This window comes from Solenopsis invicta, chromosome 7, assembly GCF_016802725.1.
Source record: "Solenopsis invicta isolate M01_SB chromosome 7, UNIL_Sinv_3.0, whole genome shotgun sequence".
NCBI lineage: Eukaryota > Metazoa > Arthropoda > Insecta > Hymenoptera > Formicidae > Solenopsis > Solenopsis invicta.
The window spans coordinates 1,271,561-1,292,552 of NC_052670.1; the positions used below are offsets into that span (position 1 = coordinate 1,271,561).

Below are 20,992 nucleotides of genomic sequence, written 5' to 3' on the forward strand. Positions count from 1 at the left end.
AACAGACCTCTCCCGAGAAAGAGGAACGGAAATAGAGAGAGAGAGAGAGAGGAGAAAACGTAATTCGAGCAAAATAGATATCGACGATTGCCCTTTCTCTCTCACAGGAAGGGAGCCGAAATGAATTTTATTTTTTCGTTATAGATAAGTAGTTTGTTCCCTTAGATTTTGCAAGAGAGCTTGTCGTTACTCTATTTATAGAGCGCGACAAGTAACTTTAATTTGAATACAATAGACCGACTTTAGTTTGAATACAATAGAACAGAGGCTTCATTTTGCAGTCATTTTCTAGTGGTGTAGTCGCGGTTTGTTCTTATAAAACTAATTTCTCTCTTCTAAATACCGCTAAATATTTAATATTTAGCTCATGCAACTAATTTTACATCTAATTTCAGTGTACTGTAGAACGATAATAAAGTCTTCTAGGTCCGTCTGCCGCCGGCGTACCTGGCGTTTGTATTCGTTGATAATGGTAAGGGTTCACGCAGACCTCGTCGCGCTTCTGGGTGAAGGCGTACTCGCAGTGCTCGATCGCCCTCAGCTCGTGATGCGACTGCAGGTCCGGCCAGCGCCAGAGCCGGCAGTAAATCACGTGCGGCAGACCCTTGCCGCGAACACCCTGAACGCCGTTGTCGCCGACACCGCCCGGGCTAGGCCTGCAAAAGCGCGAGTAAAAGCCACATTACTTCCAGGAACTTGGCAGGAATTATGGATGAAACGAGATCTAGAGATCGAGCCGCGACACAGAGTTGCAGCCCTTTGGAAAGCACGATCGTTACACGGCTGATAACACTGATAATATTGAACGAGTAATAGATACTGATACGTGCGTCAATATTTTTTTTTGCAACCTGAGATTATTTTATATTATTCCTAATTATGGAACTGTGCTAATGAAAATACTGACGCGATCGTCTTTACACAGTCAGTATCCTTATCACACAACGATACCGATGCTCGAGAATCGAGAAATTTGGATCACTGTCAACATTCCAATTACGCATAATTAATGTAAAAAATTGAACGGAATAAGATAAAGCTGCGAAGACAACAGTCAATGAAATGAAAGAGCGAAGAAAATTTTTGTTCCGTTTGCGTTGTTCTCACAAGATCGTTGCCTCTGTCACGGCTCATGCAATATGCATCTGACCGCTTTTGATAATTTTTTATCACGCTTGACCATCAATTCGACTTAATCGTTTAACGACCTCTTGGTTGACGAAGCTTTTGTCGCGAATGATTACGACAGACTCGATTCAATGAATCCAAGGTTTCGCTGTCTCTGTTGCGTTCACCGAAGACCCAAATCTTGGGTTGAAACATTTAAAAGTCACGTTATTAAGAAATAAAATTGTATAATTTACACATAAAGATTCTGCGTGGGCTCTTATTGGCTTTTTTATTTCAATAAATGATCGATACATTGACAGCTATTGACCGTATAAAATCTCTATCACTATCACGAGATCAGATAGATTTTAGTTCTACAGCATGAAAAAAAAATCCTCCAGTGGACTGAATTCAAAATATATATTCCGATGTATTAAATTTACATTAAATCGATATATCTTTTTTTTTTAATAACAATTTTATTAAATTCGAATTTATATTCGGATTTATTAAAAAATTCTCGTTGTACTCGTACGACATTTATTAAATGTCCCATTTTTTTTCATAATGTGTGCGCGTACGTGCAAATTAACTCGTTGGAATTTCGTAAAAATTGAAATTCTCCCCGCGAAATTACGCGTTCGCGAGATTCCGCTTCTCTAGAGCCAAATCCGGCTGCGGTCTGCGTCGCGACGTCGTGCAGCACGCCGGAAGTGGCGGGCGTCCGCGAGGGAAGAGAGTCCAGCTGGAATTCACCGCGTAGAGCCTTCCCACGAAGAAATCTCGCGAGTCGCGCGAGATCACGCGTTGCGTTCTTCCGTCGCGCGCGCGAACCAGATGCGCAAAATAAGAGACGAGGAGATCGCAGAGATAAAGTCGGCTCGGCTGACTCTGTTACAGTCCGTTTAACTTGTCAATATGTATTATATATCCGGGCGGACTCGAGTCGCCTCTGTTTACGGTCACGTCGAGTGCACATGGATACCTTTTAGGATTACGCGATAATCAATTCTGAATTTTAGATGTACGAGGAAGAGGAAACATTCGCGCACTCGAACGGGAGAAGGCGCGTTTGTTTTTTTCTTTCTTTTAAACAAGATTTGATACGATAAAAGATCTCGACGAATTAAGAGTCGAGGAAAGATTCTTGCTCTCTTATTCACGAGGAAAATAAAAACTATGTGAACTCTCTCCGTGAACTCTCTTCTCGCTGATAATCGCGGATAACGCCGTGACGTCGATTAATCTTGCAAAGTAGAAAACATTGTGTGTATTTAGAAATGGATTTTTACTTAAAATTTTTGTATTGAATTTTTAACATATATTCGAGGGTTAATTTAACATGATGATTCTGTTATTTAAATATTTTCTTTTAAATTGATATTCAACACTTCTCAATGTCAGAACAATATAAGTTATAGGCAAAAAAAAAACATAAAAATAATGTAGTTTTGAAACGTAAATTCCAAGACAAACGAATAAAATGTATGTGTCAGCATGTAAATGTTAATTTTACTGAGGCAATACGCTTTCATAATTCGCTTTCAAATTGTATCAGAGTGTTACACTTTTTGTATTAATTTTGTACATGATATTTGTGTTACTTTCCGACATATTCAGCCTGGCCAGGGGTCACTCACTCACGAAATCACTCAATCATTCATCATCGAAATCAATTTGAAATCAAGTTGAAAGAAAAAAATCAATTAAAATCACTTCAACAAATTTTTAAGAAACCAAGTTGAAATCACTTTAAAATCACGCATGAGTGGCAAAAAATCACAAAAAATTGAAAATCAAGCACCCTATTCGTGAGTAACCTCTTGCATCATGTGTTAAATTAACACAAAGGTTCGAGTGTCTGGAACATGCAATATACGTTAAATTTAGCGCAAATTTTCCAACTGCGTGATTCCGGCAGATTCGATGAATTTGTTGGAACATGGAGTAGTAAAATGCAACGAGGATAGCGCGAGGATAGCGCGGGATGACTGATCGAGATAGGTCGCATCGCGAGCGCGCGGTGAACGATAATGCACGTATTATATGCACGTGCGAACGAAAAGAATCACGATGAGACATTACGGGGAGATCCTTGAGGCGATGTAAATGACAGGCCGCCCGGGAGCGAAGACCGCGTTTGCGGAGCGGATAATCGCGGCGCTCCTCCGTCGGCGTGGAATTAAACGGTATTTAATTGCAAAATTCTCTCTCTCTCTCTCTCTCTCTCTCTCTCTCTCGCGCGCGCGCGCGCGCGCATACACACGATTCGCGCTCGTTCAGTTACGCTCGCGTAATCCCGCGTTGTGCGTGACTAAAGAGCAACAACAGAGTAACAAAGCGCGCCTGGAAGGAAACTATCCCCAAGCGAGCAATTTGCAATTAACCTCCAGAGGATTGGAAGCAATACACCGGCTTTTGACAATAAAATTTGGTACAGTAAGGATTTTACAATTCATTTTTATGAAACTTTTTATAAAATCTTTCACTGCGAATGCTGTTAAACAGTTGTTCTAGAAATATAATATAAAACTCAAATATGAAAAAAATTTTTTACACCTTTCCGGATCACAAGCCGATATATCGGTCCTGGAATTATTTCTTCATAAATCGATGCTATGACGGAATAAAAAAATTCCGAGTGTCTAAAACCTGAAAAATCGTTCAAAAATATGCTTGTCCACGGAAAATTAAGGTCCCGACCGGAAAGAACGGCTTTGTTAAAGTATGTGTAAAAATTTAATTGAATACAGATCTGAAAATAATTTTGTCGGGCCATCAAAATAATTACGTTGGACTCTCACACTGAATTGCTAGAATGTTAAAACTTTGTTTTTTTGCAGCATTGCCCACCATGCTTGAACATCCGTTGCAATCATTTTCAGATCTGTTCCAGCCAAATATTTAGATGCCTCAACAAAATCGTCCTTTCCGTGTATGCGCAGCAGCACCCACGATTTATCGCGAGAAAAGGGAAGGAGAGAAGAGTTCTAGACGCAAAAGTAATTATATAGCTTCCAAGGTATCGCCTGTGATCTTTCCTAGTCTAAACTATTAAAAAATAACGGAAACACTTGTAGAGAAAGTATAAAAACACTGGGAATGTATGATCGTTTATCTTTTTCTGCTCGATAACAAAAAATACGTAGATTATTTAACGTTTGATCTGATTAAAAATTCTTGATCTATGATATTCATTACGATAGACGATCGTAGCAAGATATTGGTGCTGAAATAATAATATTCACATTGAAACATTATTTCAGCACGAAGATCTTGTTGCAATCGCCCATGGGCCTTTTTCTCGATTTTAAATGTATAATGTGCCTGCCTATGTATTATGTCATTTGAATATATTTTAAGTTAAATTGATATTCAATACCTTTCAGCGTTAAAATGACGCAACTTACGAGTAAATAAATAACATAAAAAAATAGTTTGAAAACAAATATTCTAAAGTAAACAAACAAAATATACGTGTCAACGTACGTATATTATAAATGTTAATTTTAGAAAATGAAGAAAGTGCTTCTGCAATTTGTTTCCATATACACTAATATAAATTAATAGAAAAACTTTGGCGGATATATAAAACGTGTTAAATTAAATACAGAATTGTTTTACCGTGACTCTCGGAATCGCGCACGGAAAGAACAATTTTGCAATAACACAAATCTGAAAATAATTAAGTGAAACCATTTAAAAAAATTGTATCGTTTAACTTGATTGCCAGAAATGTCAAAACTTCAGCAGCGACATCACGCTTGGGCGTCCTGCATAATTATTCCGATGGCCCAACACAAAATTATTTTGCGTTCCGTATCCAACTAAATTTTTAGATGCTATAGTAGAAAATTGTCGTCACCGTGCTGTCGAAAAGAGAGTTGGACGTTGCGAAAACGGGACCGAAAGTTGGACGAATGTAATTAACGTATAACCAAGCGAATAAAGAAATCCCGTACCGCCCGGCAAGATCGCGATGGGAAAGAGGGCAGTTCGAGATCGAGTTTATGAAATTTATGATGAGATCAGATGTGTAACGTTTCTGTTGCTGCATAAATGCATGACGTACGTCACGCAACCTTGAATCCTCCTTTTTTTTTTTATACGTGTCGCGTTTGTGCTCTCTCTGTGCGAATGTGCGTGCGGATATTCGCGCGCGTGTGTGTACACGTATACACGCGTACGCATGTGTGCGCGCGTGTCACCTTTCGATCTCTCTTATTCATTCCCTATCGAGTTTCCCCTCCCCCTCCCCCCAATCCCTCCCTCTCTCATTTTCTTGGCGTTATGCCCTCAATTATCGTTTCTGCGTCACACTACTGTACTCCGTTACATAATAATTTAGAAACGTTCGCTCGGGCGATATTCACGCGATTCGATCGAGCCGCGAATCAAAGTCGTGAAACCGATCGCGTGACATTCCGGCGACGCGGAAACGCGATATTCCGTAAATTTCCTCGTCCGGAAGGAATGGAAAATGCGGTCGCAGAGAGAATTTAACGAGTCGCGAGAACGTCTCTCTCTCTCTCTCGAGTCCACACCTGTCTCTCGGTGGTTACGTAAGAAGCGAGGACGCGTTCGCTCGCTCGGGAGACTCGTCGCCGCTCGCTGCGTTAAGTAATAAAAGCCTGCGACATGTCGAGAACGTTACCCACTGCGTACCTAATGGCGTATGGCAAGACGGTGCCATAGTCGTCGGAAATAAAACGTTGCGCCTGTATCTCGACCAGAGTTTCTTCGCGGTGGACGACGAGCGCGTTAAACCCTCGCGATGACTTCCACGTGGCGTGAATGCCGCGCGACACGCGAAAAGAGCAATTTTATCGCGATATCTAAAAGCTTAGCTAGATGCAGATCAGAAAACAGTTTTATGTTGCACCATCAAAATTATTATGCAAGTCGTTCAAGCGTGATGACACTGCTGCAAAAAGTTTCGACACTCTGGCGACCAATTTAAATGTCCAAGTTAAATTTTTTAAATGGTTCGACATCCCATTTATTTTCCGTATTGTAAGCAAAGTTGTTCTTTCCGCGCGGAAAAAAAAAATTAGCATCAAATTAACAATTCATTGTTCGACGTGTAAGCAAGAATGTATAATCTTCTTGAAAGAACTTTATAATCTTAAACAGGCATAATTTGTTCGCATGAGGAAGCAAAATTTCTTCGTGTTAGCAAATTATGTCCAAGATAATAAATTCTTTCAAGATTTGATATTCGTGCTTATACATGAAACAATGAATTGTTGATTTGATACTATCTTTTTTTGAATACTAAATAATATTTGTCCTGGTCCTGATACGATCGGTGTACATCAACCCTATGTTGATCGAGCTCAGCAGAAAGAGTTGGTTGCGAAAGTACACGAAATAAACGTAAAAGGAAGGCCGATAAGATCGTGTTTGAACTTCCTCTAAGATTTCCATTAAACAATTATTTTTCACTTTCTAGGCACGTATTATGGAATTTTTTGGAACGGATTCCGATTCGGAATTATTCCATTTTTAGAAAGCACGGTAGAAAATCTAGAATATAATTGAGTAACTCCAATCGCGATCCATTTCGAAAAGTTCCATGATATTATACATGCTGATAGATTTCACTAAAAAAAAAGTTGCTGATGTAGATAGATTTCCAAGTGTCACAACAAAAATTTATCGCTATTTTTTTGTATCTAAAATATTGTTTGTCACATGTAGAATTTATAGCGGCAACGTTTCAGCAACCTTAAAAAAATTTTACAACAAGAATGATTGGCATGAATAGAATACGAAAAAATTTTCCTTTTAAATTTCACAAACACTTTAGATATAAATTCTGTCTTTGTTATTAGTTAAATATCAAACATATGCGATATCGCAATATTTGTGACACACAATATTATCTACCTTAGTTAAATTTTTTTAGTGTGTTACACAGAAAAAAATTTAGTATCAAATCAACAATTCATTGTTTCATATATAAGTAACAATATAAAATCTTCTTGGAAAAATTTATAACGTTAAACAGACATAATTTGCTTACATGAAGAGAAAAATTTTCGTCATGTAAGTAAATTATGTTTGTTCAAGATTATAAATTCTTCCAAGAAGATTTTATATTCTTGCTTATACATGAAACAATGAATTGTTGATTTAACATTAATTTTTTTCTGTGTAACGAACAAAAAAAATACATATCTGAGTAAAGTCCCATTCATAGCTGTAAAAACTTTCAGTGGAAAAGGAGTTGTTTAACAGAAAAATCGAGAGAAAATCCAAAAACAGTCTTATTGACTCTCCTTCCTCACGGAGGAAGTGGGGTGGAATTATCAGTCCCTTACATTGCGTCTCGCTTCGATCGTTACGGCGAAAGATAATCGGTCGGACCGATAGAACGCTGCTCGAGAGATGCGCGTGAAACATCAGAAATCTCCCGCACACGTCGCGTGAGAATCTCTCTGTCCCTCCTCGCCGGTTCTCGCCGCGAGTTCCGGCGCGATGGAGGATGTTCGCGATATTTCAGGAACGGTTGAATATGCGTCTGTGCAGCTGTGAACTTCGTATCTCTGTCCCCCGCTACTCCCTCATCCCTCTCTCTCTCTCTCTGTCTCTCTCTCTTTCAATAAACGAGCTCGCCTCCCGTATCGACGCGGGGAATTAGACCGAAGCCTAATTAAACCTTACCCTGCGGCCGACAAATAATCGCCACCGCTAATAACGTTGCACTCGTTCATCTCGACCCGAGAGTCTCGACGACGTGACGCGAAAAATTTCGGAGATCCTATAATCCGACGCGTTTAACGCGTCTGGACCACGTCTCATTCGTGCGTGGATGAGATGCACGCTGTAAAAAAAAAAAAAAAAAAAAAAAAATACGCGGCAAAATTTAATCCAACGAAAGTAAATTTCAAGCAAAAGTACATTAAACATATTTATGTCCATTTTCATAGTACGTTAAGTTTAAAATGAATGTATCTATTACTTACACAAGTACATTAAATTCAATTTAATGTATCTACAACTGAAAAGTATATTTAGTATACTTCCGATAACATTAACGTCCATTTCCACCAACGTAGATTACCTTTGATCTCGGTTTAATTTACTCTTTATCCTTTTCCAGTTCTGAAAAATTAGAAAAAGATGAAAAGTAATTTAAACCGAGATCAAAGTCAATCTACGTTGGTGGAAATGGACACTGATGTTGTCAAAAGTGCAAAAAATTTTATAGTTTTCAATTATAAATACATTACAACTTAAATTTAATGTATTTGTGTAACTTAAAAGAGAGAGCACGTTGAATTTCATGACATTTTTAACAGCTCGAGCTCAATCGAGCGCAGTCGAAACGTATAGCCCAGTTTGCGCGTGGCCTTCGAATTCTCTCGACATCTCGCGTTATTCGTCGCTTGAATATTAACCTGAGAATTACGCGTTCAGACTTAAATGTGAATCAATCTGCGCGATGATAAATATTCGACTCGGAAATATTCGAAGAAAGAGCGAGCAACTTTTGTCGTTATAACTTTTTAAAGACCGTAATGAGGCAAATCTCCCTGTTCGCCTCGACAATCTTCCGAGCTCGTGGTCGCCCCGTGTAGATTCGAGGCTTCGAACCATAAGGAATTAAGGGGGTATCCCACTTTGTTGAGATCGAAAAAAAGACTTGTTTTCAAGGAAATTTGTTACAGAAAAGTATCGAAGCAATTAAAGCGCAACTTTTGTAGAAATATCTAATGATTTTGTAGATTGTGATAATATTTTCTGTTATCGCAGATTACCTAGTGATTCTAGTGGGCGATGCATGAGACTGCAGATTCCCTCTGCGAAAGCGATTGAGAATCACTGATTGACCCAAAACATAAAGACAAAAAGTTTTCTCAATCGACATGAGATCACGATTAATCGATGTGTTTTCTTAATTTTCAATTTTTAGTATTATAGTTTTTTTTGCCAATAGTGGCACTCGTATCAATTGATCACAATCTCATAAATAATAAGAAAATTTTTTATTTTTATGTTTCAAGTCAGTGATTCTCAATAATTCTCAATGATTCTAACTCAGCCAGTGTGCGACTTCGTATAAATTGAAAATATTTTTTTCGTTTTTACGTTTTAGGTCAATCAGTGGCTCTCACTCACTTCCGCAGAGGGGATCCGTGTACAGTCCTCGATCCACACATCATCCGCTGGACAGTCTGCGATAATAAAAAGTACCATCGTAATCTCCAAAAATCAATAAACATTTCTACAAAAGCTGCATCTTAATTGCTTCAATACTTTTAAAGTAGTGAAAAGAACTCTTGCCTCGTTTCCGGACCCAACAAAGTAGAATACTCCCTTAAAGCTGAAACTGGCATGGTCGTTTCGAGCCCGTCACCTGTCGCGAATCGCAGAGACCTCCTCCTCCTCCTCCTCCTCCTCTCGTCTCTTCGCGTACGGCAATTCGCGCATCAGAGAGACGACGGACTTAATCGACGAAGATACAACGGGGATTACGCGCGCACTCACGTTTCTCAAAGAAAAGGAAAATAAAAGAAGAGATAGAACGACGGCGACGACGGCGGCGGCGGCGACGCGACACGTGAATCGCACTCGGTTGCACAAGGCCGGTTTATGGCCGCTCTACACCACACGGACAGTCCCGTGGCGTAGGAATCCCACCGAGAGAATAGACCTCCGACGTCTTTATACCTTCCTCTTCGCAGCCTCGCGCGCTAAGAGACAACCTGTAACCCGAATAATCGCTCTCGATATTCGCGTTATCGCTCGTCAATAACGCACGCTCCGTTTATCCTCGCGCCATTCCGGCGCGCATATCGCGGCTCCCATCGGAGATCGCTCGATGTGGAGGGCGAGCTCAGGCTAGCTGGGATAATTCGAAAATGACGGTTCGGGAACATTCCTTTAGCATAATCGCGACTGATCCGCCGACCGGACGACGCGACGGTCGCCCAAAGCGAGTTCGCGACTGTGTAAACAGCGTTTTGCCCGGGTACACTCGGTCGAAAAAGGAGTTAAGCGGCCTAGCGTAAACCCGCTACTTGACTGCTAGCCCCGGCTACCGGTTCCCGTGTAAACCGGCCATTATCGCAGCAGCTGCGGGTCGGGAAAGAAAGAGGAAGGAAGAAGAGAGCGCGGGATACCACGGACTTTCGGAGATGCAACGCGCGAACGCGAGAGAGCGGGGCGAAAGGAGCGAGGCGGCTCTCTTTCTCTTCTGCCGCGTGACTGACCGTCCTCGCGTATAAATTTCCTTCGGATTTGCTTTCCACGATACCGTCGTCGTCGTCGCCGTCGTCGTCGTCGTCGTCCTCGGCGCTCTACACAGATCGATACGTGACGGAGCCGATCTCCGCAGTGCCAGGACCAGCGATAACACGGAATCTGGAGCACAATTCGACTTTTTCTTTTCATTTCAGAGATTCCGCCTCCTGATCTGAGACTTTTCGTTTTTATCAAAAGTACAGGGGACGGACATCTAGGAAATGCGTTACTTTTTTTTTTTTTAATAAAAAGATTAATGTGTCATTCGTCTTTAACACGAATTTTATCCTCGTTTGGTATTGTAAGGTCACACAAAGCTTCTTGTACAGTCACCAATGGAATACTGCATTCTTTTAGATGGAAAAAAATTTGCCTCTCATCCCATTTTCCAAAACTGCCTTTTAAAATTGATTTGTTAAAAAAACTCAACTTTTATCCGGCCAACACGATTGCCTCGATATCATCGTGTCGTTGCGAACAGTTTTGAAAGGCAAAACGAAGAACAGATTCTTTTCTCCAATATCTCTCGAGCATCCCCTCCAATGTTCCTTAAAAGGTATAACATTGCACTGGCGACTATTTAAGCATGACCTAATTCCAAATAAGAATAAAATCTATATTAAAGTCGAACGAGCCAATCTTTTATTAATGAAATAATGTATTTCTCAGTTCATATTATTTGTCCCGTTAAAATATCTCAAAGTTGGCACATTTCTCCTTAAGTTGGCAAAAAAAAAAAAAGTTAACTATTTCATTAGTATTTCAAATATGCCTGGGCTCGAGGTCATTAGTCTCGAGCGCAGAAATGTATTAAACACGAGAAAGCCTCGAGATCAACGATACGATACGTCGACTTCCACGATATTATGCCGCAACTTCAACGAGAACTTTTGACTAGACAGCCTATCTGACCAACGGGCCGAAGAACTACAATTTAAATTCTTGAAATGGGCTGTTCTCAAAACGGGTTAGCGCTCAACGTCATAATAACTACTCCTTCACTCACAACCTTCAAATTTTCCAATTAACCTCGCACAAAACCGAGGCAAATGTATAGGATGAGCGTCGGGGGATCGAACCCCGGGATGTCCGCCGACTGCGAACCGACTGCACGGTGCCACGGCATCGTTCTATTTCGACCCTCAACTCTGTTGCATTCTGCAGATTCCTGTCACTTATTTTGCAAGCTTTTTTTTACAATGTTTTTTTTCCCTCTAGCAAACTTTTCAAACAAATAAAAGTTTTACGCACAATCGATGCTGTAAAACCAAGAAAATATACGGTGTTTCGACGAGAGGTACAGGATTTGAATTGTGCGGCATTTTTTTTCTATCACATGACTTTTGTTATTTCACAGCCGTTATCTATTTAAACTAATAGAATTCGAGCGCTACATAATCGCAGAACGCATATAAATTTTACTCTTGCAAATTTTTAGAAAAAAAAAATATATATATATTTAGCATTTAAATGGCTGTATTAATAAACAAAATCGTCGTATCTGGAGTTCCGAAAACCCATGTACGATTCGAGAGAATTCGATTCATCCGAAAAACATGTGACAGTTTGGTGCGGATTTTGGTCGGCTGGTGCGACTGGACCGTATTTCTTTGAAAACGACGTTGGGAGGGTTGTTACGGTGAGTGGAGTGTACTATAGAGACATGTTGACCGACTTTTTATGGCCTGAAAATATGGACGCAGCGGATCTCTACTTCCAACAAGATGGGGCCACATGCCCCGTACGAGTGGCGAAACAATCGCTTTATTGCGCTTCGAGTTCCCTGGTTCCTTTAATTTCACGAAATGGCGACACCAATTCGCCAACAAGATTATGCAATTTGATGCCGTTAGACTTCTTCTTCCCTTTTTTTTTTTTTTTTTTGAGGGCTACGTTAGAAGAAAAGTCTGTGCCAATAATCTAGAGACGATTTAACGCGCTCTCGAAACATCGAAGTCGCTATTGCTGCAATCTTTGCCGCATCTTTGCGAAAAAGTGAAAACTTGGAGAAAAGAGTGAGAGTCTACAAGAAGAGACGGAGCGGCTATTTTAATGGCGCACTATTCCGCATATAATCTACATATCTTTATAACGAAATAAGGTAATCTTGATTGCCGCAATTCTTCGTCGTTTTATTTAAGAAACACAAATCCTACGCCTCTTGTTGAAACACTCTGCAGCAAATACAGCGAGTGAACAATAATTATTTTTATTTCCTCTTTTTTATCTAAAAATAAAAGTCCTCAAGACTCCGCACGGTTGAAGGCTCAAACACGTAATGATTAATGATGAAAGGCACTGATGTGCTGGCGCTCAATAGCTTACGATTCGACTCGCCAAAGTGTGATTAACAAGAGAAAGGCTTGTCAAATCGTCGCATCGTCGCATCGTCGCGAGGATTAGGCAAGGCGTTACTACTATGTGGACGCATGAGAGTCATAACAAGAAGTGAGAATGACTTAATCTGACGGTAATTTACTCGATAAATTGCAGTAATTTTGAAGAGCTGGTCAAATGGCAATTTAGAAATTTTGAAAGAGAAATAACAAATTGCGATAAAAAGTTTAAAAGGAGCATTTAGTCTTCGACATAAGTAAAACATTTTATTAAACGTACTCATATTCTCCATGAAATATTTTAATACTATGTAATCGTACGTTACATGCAATATAATATAGTAATTAGAAAACTAGTTGCACAGTAACTAATAAAATTTCAAATAAAAATTTTTTTATTACTCTCTAAATCTGAATTACTGGATAATCACTGATTATCAGTGAACACTTCTGATTATCAGTGCCAAGTATGCCACTGGTAATCAGTGATTATCTAAACCGAAAAATCAATGAATTTACTTATTGACTATTGCGTATTTATTAATATTTACGTATGTATTTATTAATGAGGGTATTTATTAATACACTGAATAAGAACTTTTCGATGATTACCAGCAACTTTTCATTGACTTTTAAGTTAAAAAAAATTACTGATTTATCAGTGCCAAGTATCCACTGATTCAGATTTAAAGAGTAAGATTTTCAAATAAAAGATGCAGGTGAAGATACAGTATAGTATTTAAAAAAATTTTTCAGCGTACTTTACAGCATCTGTATTTATTACCTTAATGTTTCAGTGATAATTGTGTAATTAAAAAAAATTTTATGTAAGAAACAAACAAAAACTTAAATTTACAATTACAATATAAAAATAAACTTTCTGTTATTGCACTATAATACAGGGGATTATCTAACAAAAATATAGAGTAAGTAATAAAACAAAATGCCACATTTCAAAATGTTAATAAAAATTATTTTATTAATATTTAAAAATGTGGCATTTTGTTTTATTATTAATAAAAACGAGCTATGAAAAGAGTATTCAGGTCACATTGCTCTCTAATTCTTATTTATCGTGTGACTTGATTATCATCTTGATCAGAGACAAAATTGTGATTCATCACAGTGATAATTGCGGATTGTCATCAATACAAGCAAAGAATTTATAGTAAATTGATTTCATCAATTAAAGAATACAATTGATAAAGATATAGAAAAATATTGTTTTATCTTACGAATTAGTGCAGAAGATAATTACATCCTATTTACGCATGAGACTATCAAACACAATGAATTTTACCAAAGTTGCCAATAAATGACCGTCTTATTTTTACTGTAATTGTTACAATGACTCTGACGGTAATTTTACATCTCTAGTCATGGCGACGAGTTTTTCCGCCGAGAACGAGCGTGATATCCCGCTCGTACACGCATGCAAATCAATTTATGCGTGTGAACTGTATATTCTCCATTAATCGAAACCGCGTGAGTTCGAAGAGGAAAACTTCTTCCTCGAATCGTTCTTCGCTCGAGAGTCGACGTCATCTCGCGTCATCGTGTACATGCGTACAACGATATTCTCTGCTAGTAGTGTCCTTGCAACTCGCACATACGAAACAACGAAATAACGTAACTCTCCGCTTCGCTCGGCGTCTCAAGGAGATATAATTTATCGTGCCGTGCTACGTTACGTCGGCTTGTCTTATCGACCCGGCCATTTTTTTTTTTCTTCCAAGACCTCTTTCTTCCTCCGCTTCTTATCGGCCGGTCGCCACCGGCTGCGCGATAATCCGAATCTTCGTTAAAACTGTCCGTTTCATGCACGCGAGACGTGGAGAGTCGACCACGGAGAAACATTTGATGATTTAATCTTAGAGCGTCGTCTCTCATTTCGTATCCGGTAACCGTATATCATTATCTGAACCACGAGTAATCTTCTCGGTCAAATATCTGTTTATTTTATTCACGGCTCGCACGGTATTCGTGTCAAATCGATTTCTCGATCGATTTGAGGTCGGAATACGTGAGACATAGGCCGAAGGCAGAAAACGGGACGTAAGCGCTTAAGTCCGACGACAGTCTGATAACATTTAATTGTAACCTATTAAGATAATATATTGATATTGCTCATCACGTCTCTCCGACGACGCACTTATTAGATGAAACATCCAACACAACATTTCTTACGTCTCTATGTTTTTCTCTGCCTTACTCTACGTCACGTCACATCAGACTTAAGCGCTTACGTTTCGTTTTCTGCCATCAGCCAGAGTCGAGATTTACGGCACATCAATAAACACATAAAAAACGTACACGGAAAAAAAAAAAAGATTTTGATAATAATGATTAAGCTTTGGTGAAATAATTTCAATTAAATGTTTGACTAATATAATCAAATATTTAACATTTATTAATTATATTAATAGTAAAAAATCATAATAAGTCACTAAACGGTTATTAAACGGTGACTAAATATTACTAAGTATTTGATCATATTAACTGAATATTTAATCGAAACTATTTTATCAAAGCTTGAAAACTATCTAAGCATGATTATTATTACCAAACTCTTTTTTTCAGTGTACGTAAAAAATAAAAAGAAAGGCTCTTTCAACAGTTCCATGATCAAAAATTATTATCATAAATATATTGTTAAAAATAATACATGCGTGGGTAAAAATTTCGATAGGTACTGAGCAGCCCCCCTCCCCCTAAAAAAATATATATATAATATTCTCTCTCTCTCTCTCTCTCTCCTCTCCGTATAAATATTCGGCATTGATCGTCGTTCCACAGGTAATCGATTCCACAAATTTTCGACTGCCACTTGGACTTTCGGACGACTCGCTGATCGTGAATTATTTATTGGAATTTCTCACGCAAATCGAAAATGCTATGTCTTAAATTTTTTAAAACCCGGTCTCAGGGTAAACATGTTCGAGAATAGCGCGAATAAAGATTTGCTATTAAGTATCTATATCGAGCGTGTCGTCATCGTGGATCGGGTAAAATAAACGAGGATCGAAATAGAATGGGATTGTTAATTTGACACTTGGTTAATTAGCCAAATCCCTCCCCCCTTCTTCTCCTGCTTGGACATTTTAATCTCGCAGGCAACAGAATGAATTTCATAACACGCTTTTAGATTATAAGCTTCACCGCTTGTACGTGTTTTTGTTAAAGAAGTTTTGGTTATACGATATAACATACAATACATAATACAAGTTATTAAAATTTAAAAGTTATTAAAATATAAAAATAAAAGGCTTCTTTAAGTTTATTCTTTCCTTTCCTAATCAACAAAAGATTTTGGGCGCACATGCCCGAATTTTGGCCTTAAAACTAGCTGCAAAGAAGAAATCAATAAAAAATTTGATTAATAATGGTTTTTACAGCGAAAAATTACTATATTTTGCTGCAGTTTTAATTAAATAACTCTTAAACGAGTAAGTGAATCTAAATAAATTTTTGCACAAATATTTATTAGAATTTTATTAATACATGTAAAAATTTTGATTTAATTTGGTAATAATATTTCCCCAACAAATTTAGAAATAAGTACCGCAAAATTTTATCGCAATTTTATATAAGAATCAAAAGTAAACAAAAAATTTTTAATAATTTTTAAACCAATAAGTGAATTGGGCACAAGTTTTACGCAGAATACTCGAAAGTAACACTAACAATAAGATATTCTATAAAATTTTTATATCTTTGATAATATTTTGGGAAAGTGCCCACACATCCTTAAAATATCTTCGAACGTAATCGCATCACAATCATTTCTGTTCATTTGGAAGAAAGTATACCGTCTCTCTCCGTCTTTCGCGAACGCGCTGATGAAATATCGGCAACGCGCGTCAATAATATCGATATCCGCGAGAGAACTAATGAAAAAGCTTTCTGTCTCTCTCTCTCTCTCTCTCTCCCTTTCATTCTTCCTTTCTGCACGTCTTCCATTTATTCTCTAGCGTGGAACGAGACTATTGCAGCAGCCTGTCGTGTGGGCGAGGGAAAAAAACGCGAGGGAAAAACGCTTTTCCGTCGTTAATAAAACCGCTCGTATTGCTCTCCAATTGCCAGGAGTAAGCTTTCAAACGTTACGCGAATTTCATAGCTGTCCCAAAAATATCGGGAATAGCGGGCGAGAGAAGGATACGCGGGGTTACGCGAAAACACTCGCGTCAGCCCGCTGCCGGCCGATACGTTGTTAACTCCAATTTATCACCGCGACGTGTAATTAAACGAAATTCCGTCGACAATGCGAAATAAAATTCGGCGGGTATTTACGGCGCGCTCGCTATCGATTCGAAGGGACGGCACCGCAGCGTTCGGCGACGCCAGCTGCTTTTTGTTTCGCCTTCTTTTTTCCGCGCTTCGCTCACCGATGCTTACGCTTAATAAACCGCTATATGCCGATGCAACCTTGGGTCTAAAGTGACTGATATCGTTGCACGACACGCGAGTACGAGGAAGGAGATGTCCTGTATTGAGATATATGGAACATTCGTCCTTTTGTCCGCCTATAGAACCGAATTGATTTATTTCTTGCTTAAAACTCGTAGAAAAATCGCGATGCGCCCGAATTAAACGACCGAGCTTTGCGAATTTTAAAAAATATTTTTAGATGTATTATTCTAGAGTATTATTCTAGAGGTGTTCACAAAGGGTGGATATCACGACCCATTGATGGATCGCAAGCCGATATTTCCTCGGGCGTGAAAAATTTGTTAGCGATGGTCGGAATCGAAATCAAATTTGATTGAATTATACTACAATTAACAAACTCCTTGCACATGAAAATTTGCATTCATATCATCAAACTGTCATCAGCAGAAATAAGAAATAAGCGCGTTCTTCATTTTATATATATTCAGAGAGAAATTGAATTATAAAATTATATTCAATACAAATATAAAAGGAAAAAAAATTGAATGGATCTTTTAAAATAATTCGATTTCATGAATAACTGCAACTCAATGCAATCGTAAGAACATCTTATTAAAATCAGGATTTGTCGAGATGGGTTTTAATGGGCTGACCCACCTAAAAAAAATCCATTTAAACCCACTTGAAAAAGTCATCTACAAAAATCTACTTAAAAAATTCAATGAAAATTTAACAATAGTATAAATAAAATATTTAATATAAATTATTATAAATATAATTTAATATTAAAAATAAAATGAATAATATATAGTAAAATTAGTAAAAGAAAAAAACATAATAAAACCTCGATTAAAATTTAATTTAAATTAACATATTTATAAAATAAAAATATATTTATAATAATTTGTATTAAATATACTACAAGTAACAAATATTTTTAGACTTCTTACATGATAAAATCTTTTATCTTTTTTTAAATAATTAAAAAAATTGTTTGATTTAAATGATTTTTTTCTTTAATTTTTATCTTTCTTCAAATATTAATTAGTTGAAAACTCCACTTTATTATAGCAAATTTATTAAAAAGTTTATTATAAGTAACAAACTTTTTAAAACCTGATACACACCCAATAGGAGCACTTTTAATAAAAAAAAATAATCTAATAAAAAGACTCGATTTAACATAAAATCCTTTTTATATAAATATATGAACACCTATTATATTAATTAATAAATTAAATTAGGTGAATAAATAACTAAATAAATAAATTAAACTGATAAGTTAATAAATTAAACGTATATTAAATTAATTTCATATTAAAATTATCAATTGAATAGCAAATTTTGTTAATTATTAGTGGATTATAAGAAATATAAACGCGTAAAACCCAATAAAACCCGAAAAAAAAACCCTACTAGGTAAGTTTCTTCAAATCCTGATTAAAATACCGAGTACATACTAAATCTGCATTTCCATATTTTCATTTTCTTTTCGCGAAATATCTCACCTTGAAATTCTATTTTTTTTTTGCTCCGGCGGTGATTCGATTCGTCGTACGCGATTCCTTTCACTGAAATCGAACGGGCATAAGGTCAGCCGCGATAATCATTCGCGGTGCGAACGAAGTGCGAAGTAACTTTTACCGCGAATAATGCATTAACAAATCGCCAATGCCATTACGTACGTATGGTGCATTTTGCACCGTTATTACACCGCGCGATCGCGACGAAGCGCGCGCAACAGGATATCGGGAGACGCCGCGCCGCGCCGCGACCGGTCCTTTACGTAATTCCCCATCTCCTTCGCGTCGCAAATCACACCCTTTTCTTTTCTCTCACCGGGCCGTACCCGCTGAGATCGGTGCCGTTAATTCTCCCCGCCAATTATTCGCGCCAATTGTCTTGCGTAAACGCCAATTGACTCCGAGATCAAGCTGAGTGGATACAGATGCATTTCCGAGATGAAATCTTTTCGTCTAAATTAAAACGCGCTAATTGTTTTAATTTCGTTAAACGGCAAAAAAAGGAGGAAATATATACTTAGAAATTCTTCAAAATCGTTTTCTCGTGTGTTTCTGAGCAATCAATATTTTACAATTTAAGATATTTAATTAATATTTAACTACATATTCTTACGGTTCAATTATAATAAGTTTTTTGAAACTTTAGAAATATTTAAATTACACTACACTTTATTTTTTTCCCAAAAGAAATATAAATACTTGTTTTAAAAATTAAAAAAAAATGTTTATGAATTTTTAGAGATTTTTTTTAAATCACTTAAAAAAAGAAAGAACGCGAAATATGATTAAATCATTAAAATATCTTTTTTCATTCGTTGTGTCGGGATCACACAAATCCCAGTTAAAGGGGTCTGTGTAATCCCAACAAAAATTTAATTAATTTTTTTTCTACGTCACTTCTTTTGCCATGTTCAAATTAAATTTTAACACAACATGAAATTGATTCACATTTCTTTGAAAAATGGTCATCTTTTTTAGTTAAAATAATCAATAGTTTGGGCGAGACGATCGTTGGAGTCGTTTTGCGTTCATACGACAATTAAGAGTTAAATATACACATTGTTAAATCAACGTAAAAATAATGCAAATAACTAGGTACACAGAGGAAGATTTAAAAAAAAAAAAAAATTAATAATCCGCTAGATTGTTTACGAAGACGACGAAGGAATATACAAAGAGGCTCGATAGCGCGGTTCTCCTCTTCTTCTACACTGTCATCCGCGTAAATCGCTTCTGCGTCTCGCCGTGACGTAAAGGCGGAATTATATTCGCCGTAGAAGCGAGCACAGCGGTAGATTTAAGAAAATAGAGAAGAGCCGCTCGGGAGTGACAAACCGGATAAATCCGCCGTCGATCGAAACTCTCGGCTCGCTCCGGAGACGCCAAGCGTCTCCGAGGGAGGTGGTCTCAATCTATTTCTATAAGATTTCACTTCTCGCGATTTAAAAGCGAGAACGGAGCAGTTAAGCGATCCCTCCTCACCTCGCGTCTGCCGAGAAACTCCACGTTTCGCATCGAATAAGAAGAAAAAGCGTCTCGGCGATGACGCGCGCCGCCGCGCCGCGCCGGGAGGATAAATCAAGGTGCTCTTCTCCTTCCTCGATGCGATCGCGGTCGTTGAATCGCGCGATTCGATATTTTCTCGCGAAACTTGCGAAACACACGCGTCTGCACCGCGCGCTCCCTTCCCCCCCCCCTCCCCTTCTTTTATCCCACTAAGCTGCGAATTACTAGATGAATGGATGAAATTTTAATGTCATAATAGACGGTAATGTCTGCATCGAAGGAAGGCAAATTGGATTTGACGCTTATAGAAGGCAAGAAAAAGAATTACGTAATGTAAAATTCAACGCGACCCACTTTTGCTCTCGCGGAGCATTTAGATGAGATGACGTTCGAGGCTACGGTTGATTACGTTATTTGAAAAAAAGAAAAAGAAAGAAATAAAGGACTGTATCGTGCACGTAGTGCGCCTCATTTATCTTTGATTTTACGGCGACGATATAGATCGGCGTTATTTCTCGGCGCGCACTGAGCGCCGGATGTGCCCGCCGGATATTCTAGGGTTTTATTTGGATAATGTGAAAATCGTGTTCAATGTCAGCGCGAGAGAATTAGACGGCCGTATTTAAATAGTACGACGAAATAATGCGCGGTGAAAATATTCCAGATATAGAAATTTATATTTAACGATTCGCGAGAACAGACAAAAATAAAAAAAAAAAAGAAGGAAGAGGGAGAATAACAATAAATTATGCTTTCCCGCGCGATAATTGTTGCTAATTATATTTTGTGTTTCCAGAATAGTTTGCCCCAACAAACAATTGATAATTATATACAGCAAGAGATAATATCTCTCGCTCTTTCTGATGTAAGACTAAAAAT

General features: G+C 37.9%; 1 protein-coding gene across 2 annotated transcripts in view; it reads right to left on the minus strand.

Annotated features, from left to right (window-relative positions):
• The window catches only part of LOC105193574 (mothers against decapentaplegic homolog 3), a 47,554-nt gene that overhangs the window by 9,458 nt on the left and 17,104 nt on the right, over positions 1 to 20,992 (minus strand). For both annotated transcript variants that reach the window (XR_005575255.1, XM_026135696.2), the window contains exon 2: positions 448 to 656. Coding sequence is in view for 1 of the 2 variants with exons in the window: in XM_026135696.2 (XP_025991481.1) it covers positions 448 to 656 (209 nt within the window). In the remaining variant the exon portion in view is untranslated. The remainder of the gene's footprint in view (positions 1 to 447; positions 657 to 20,992) is intronic.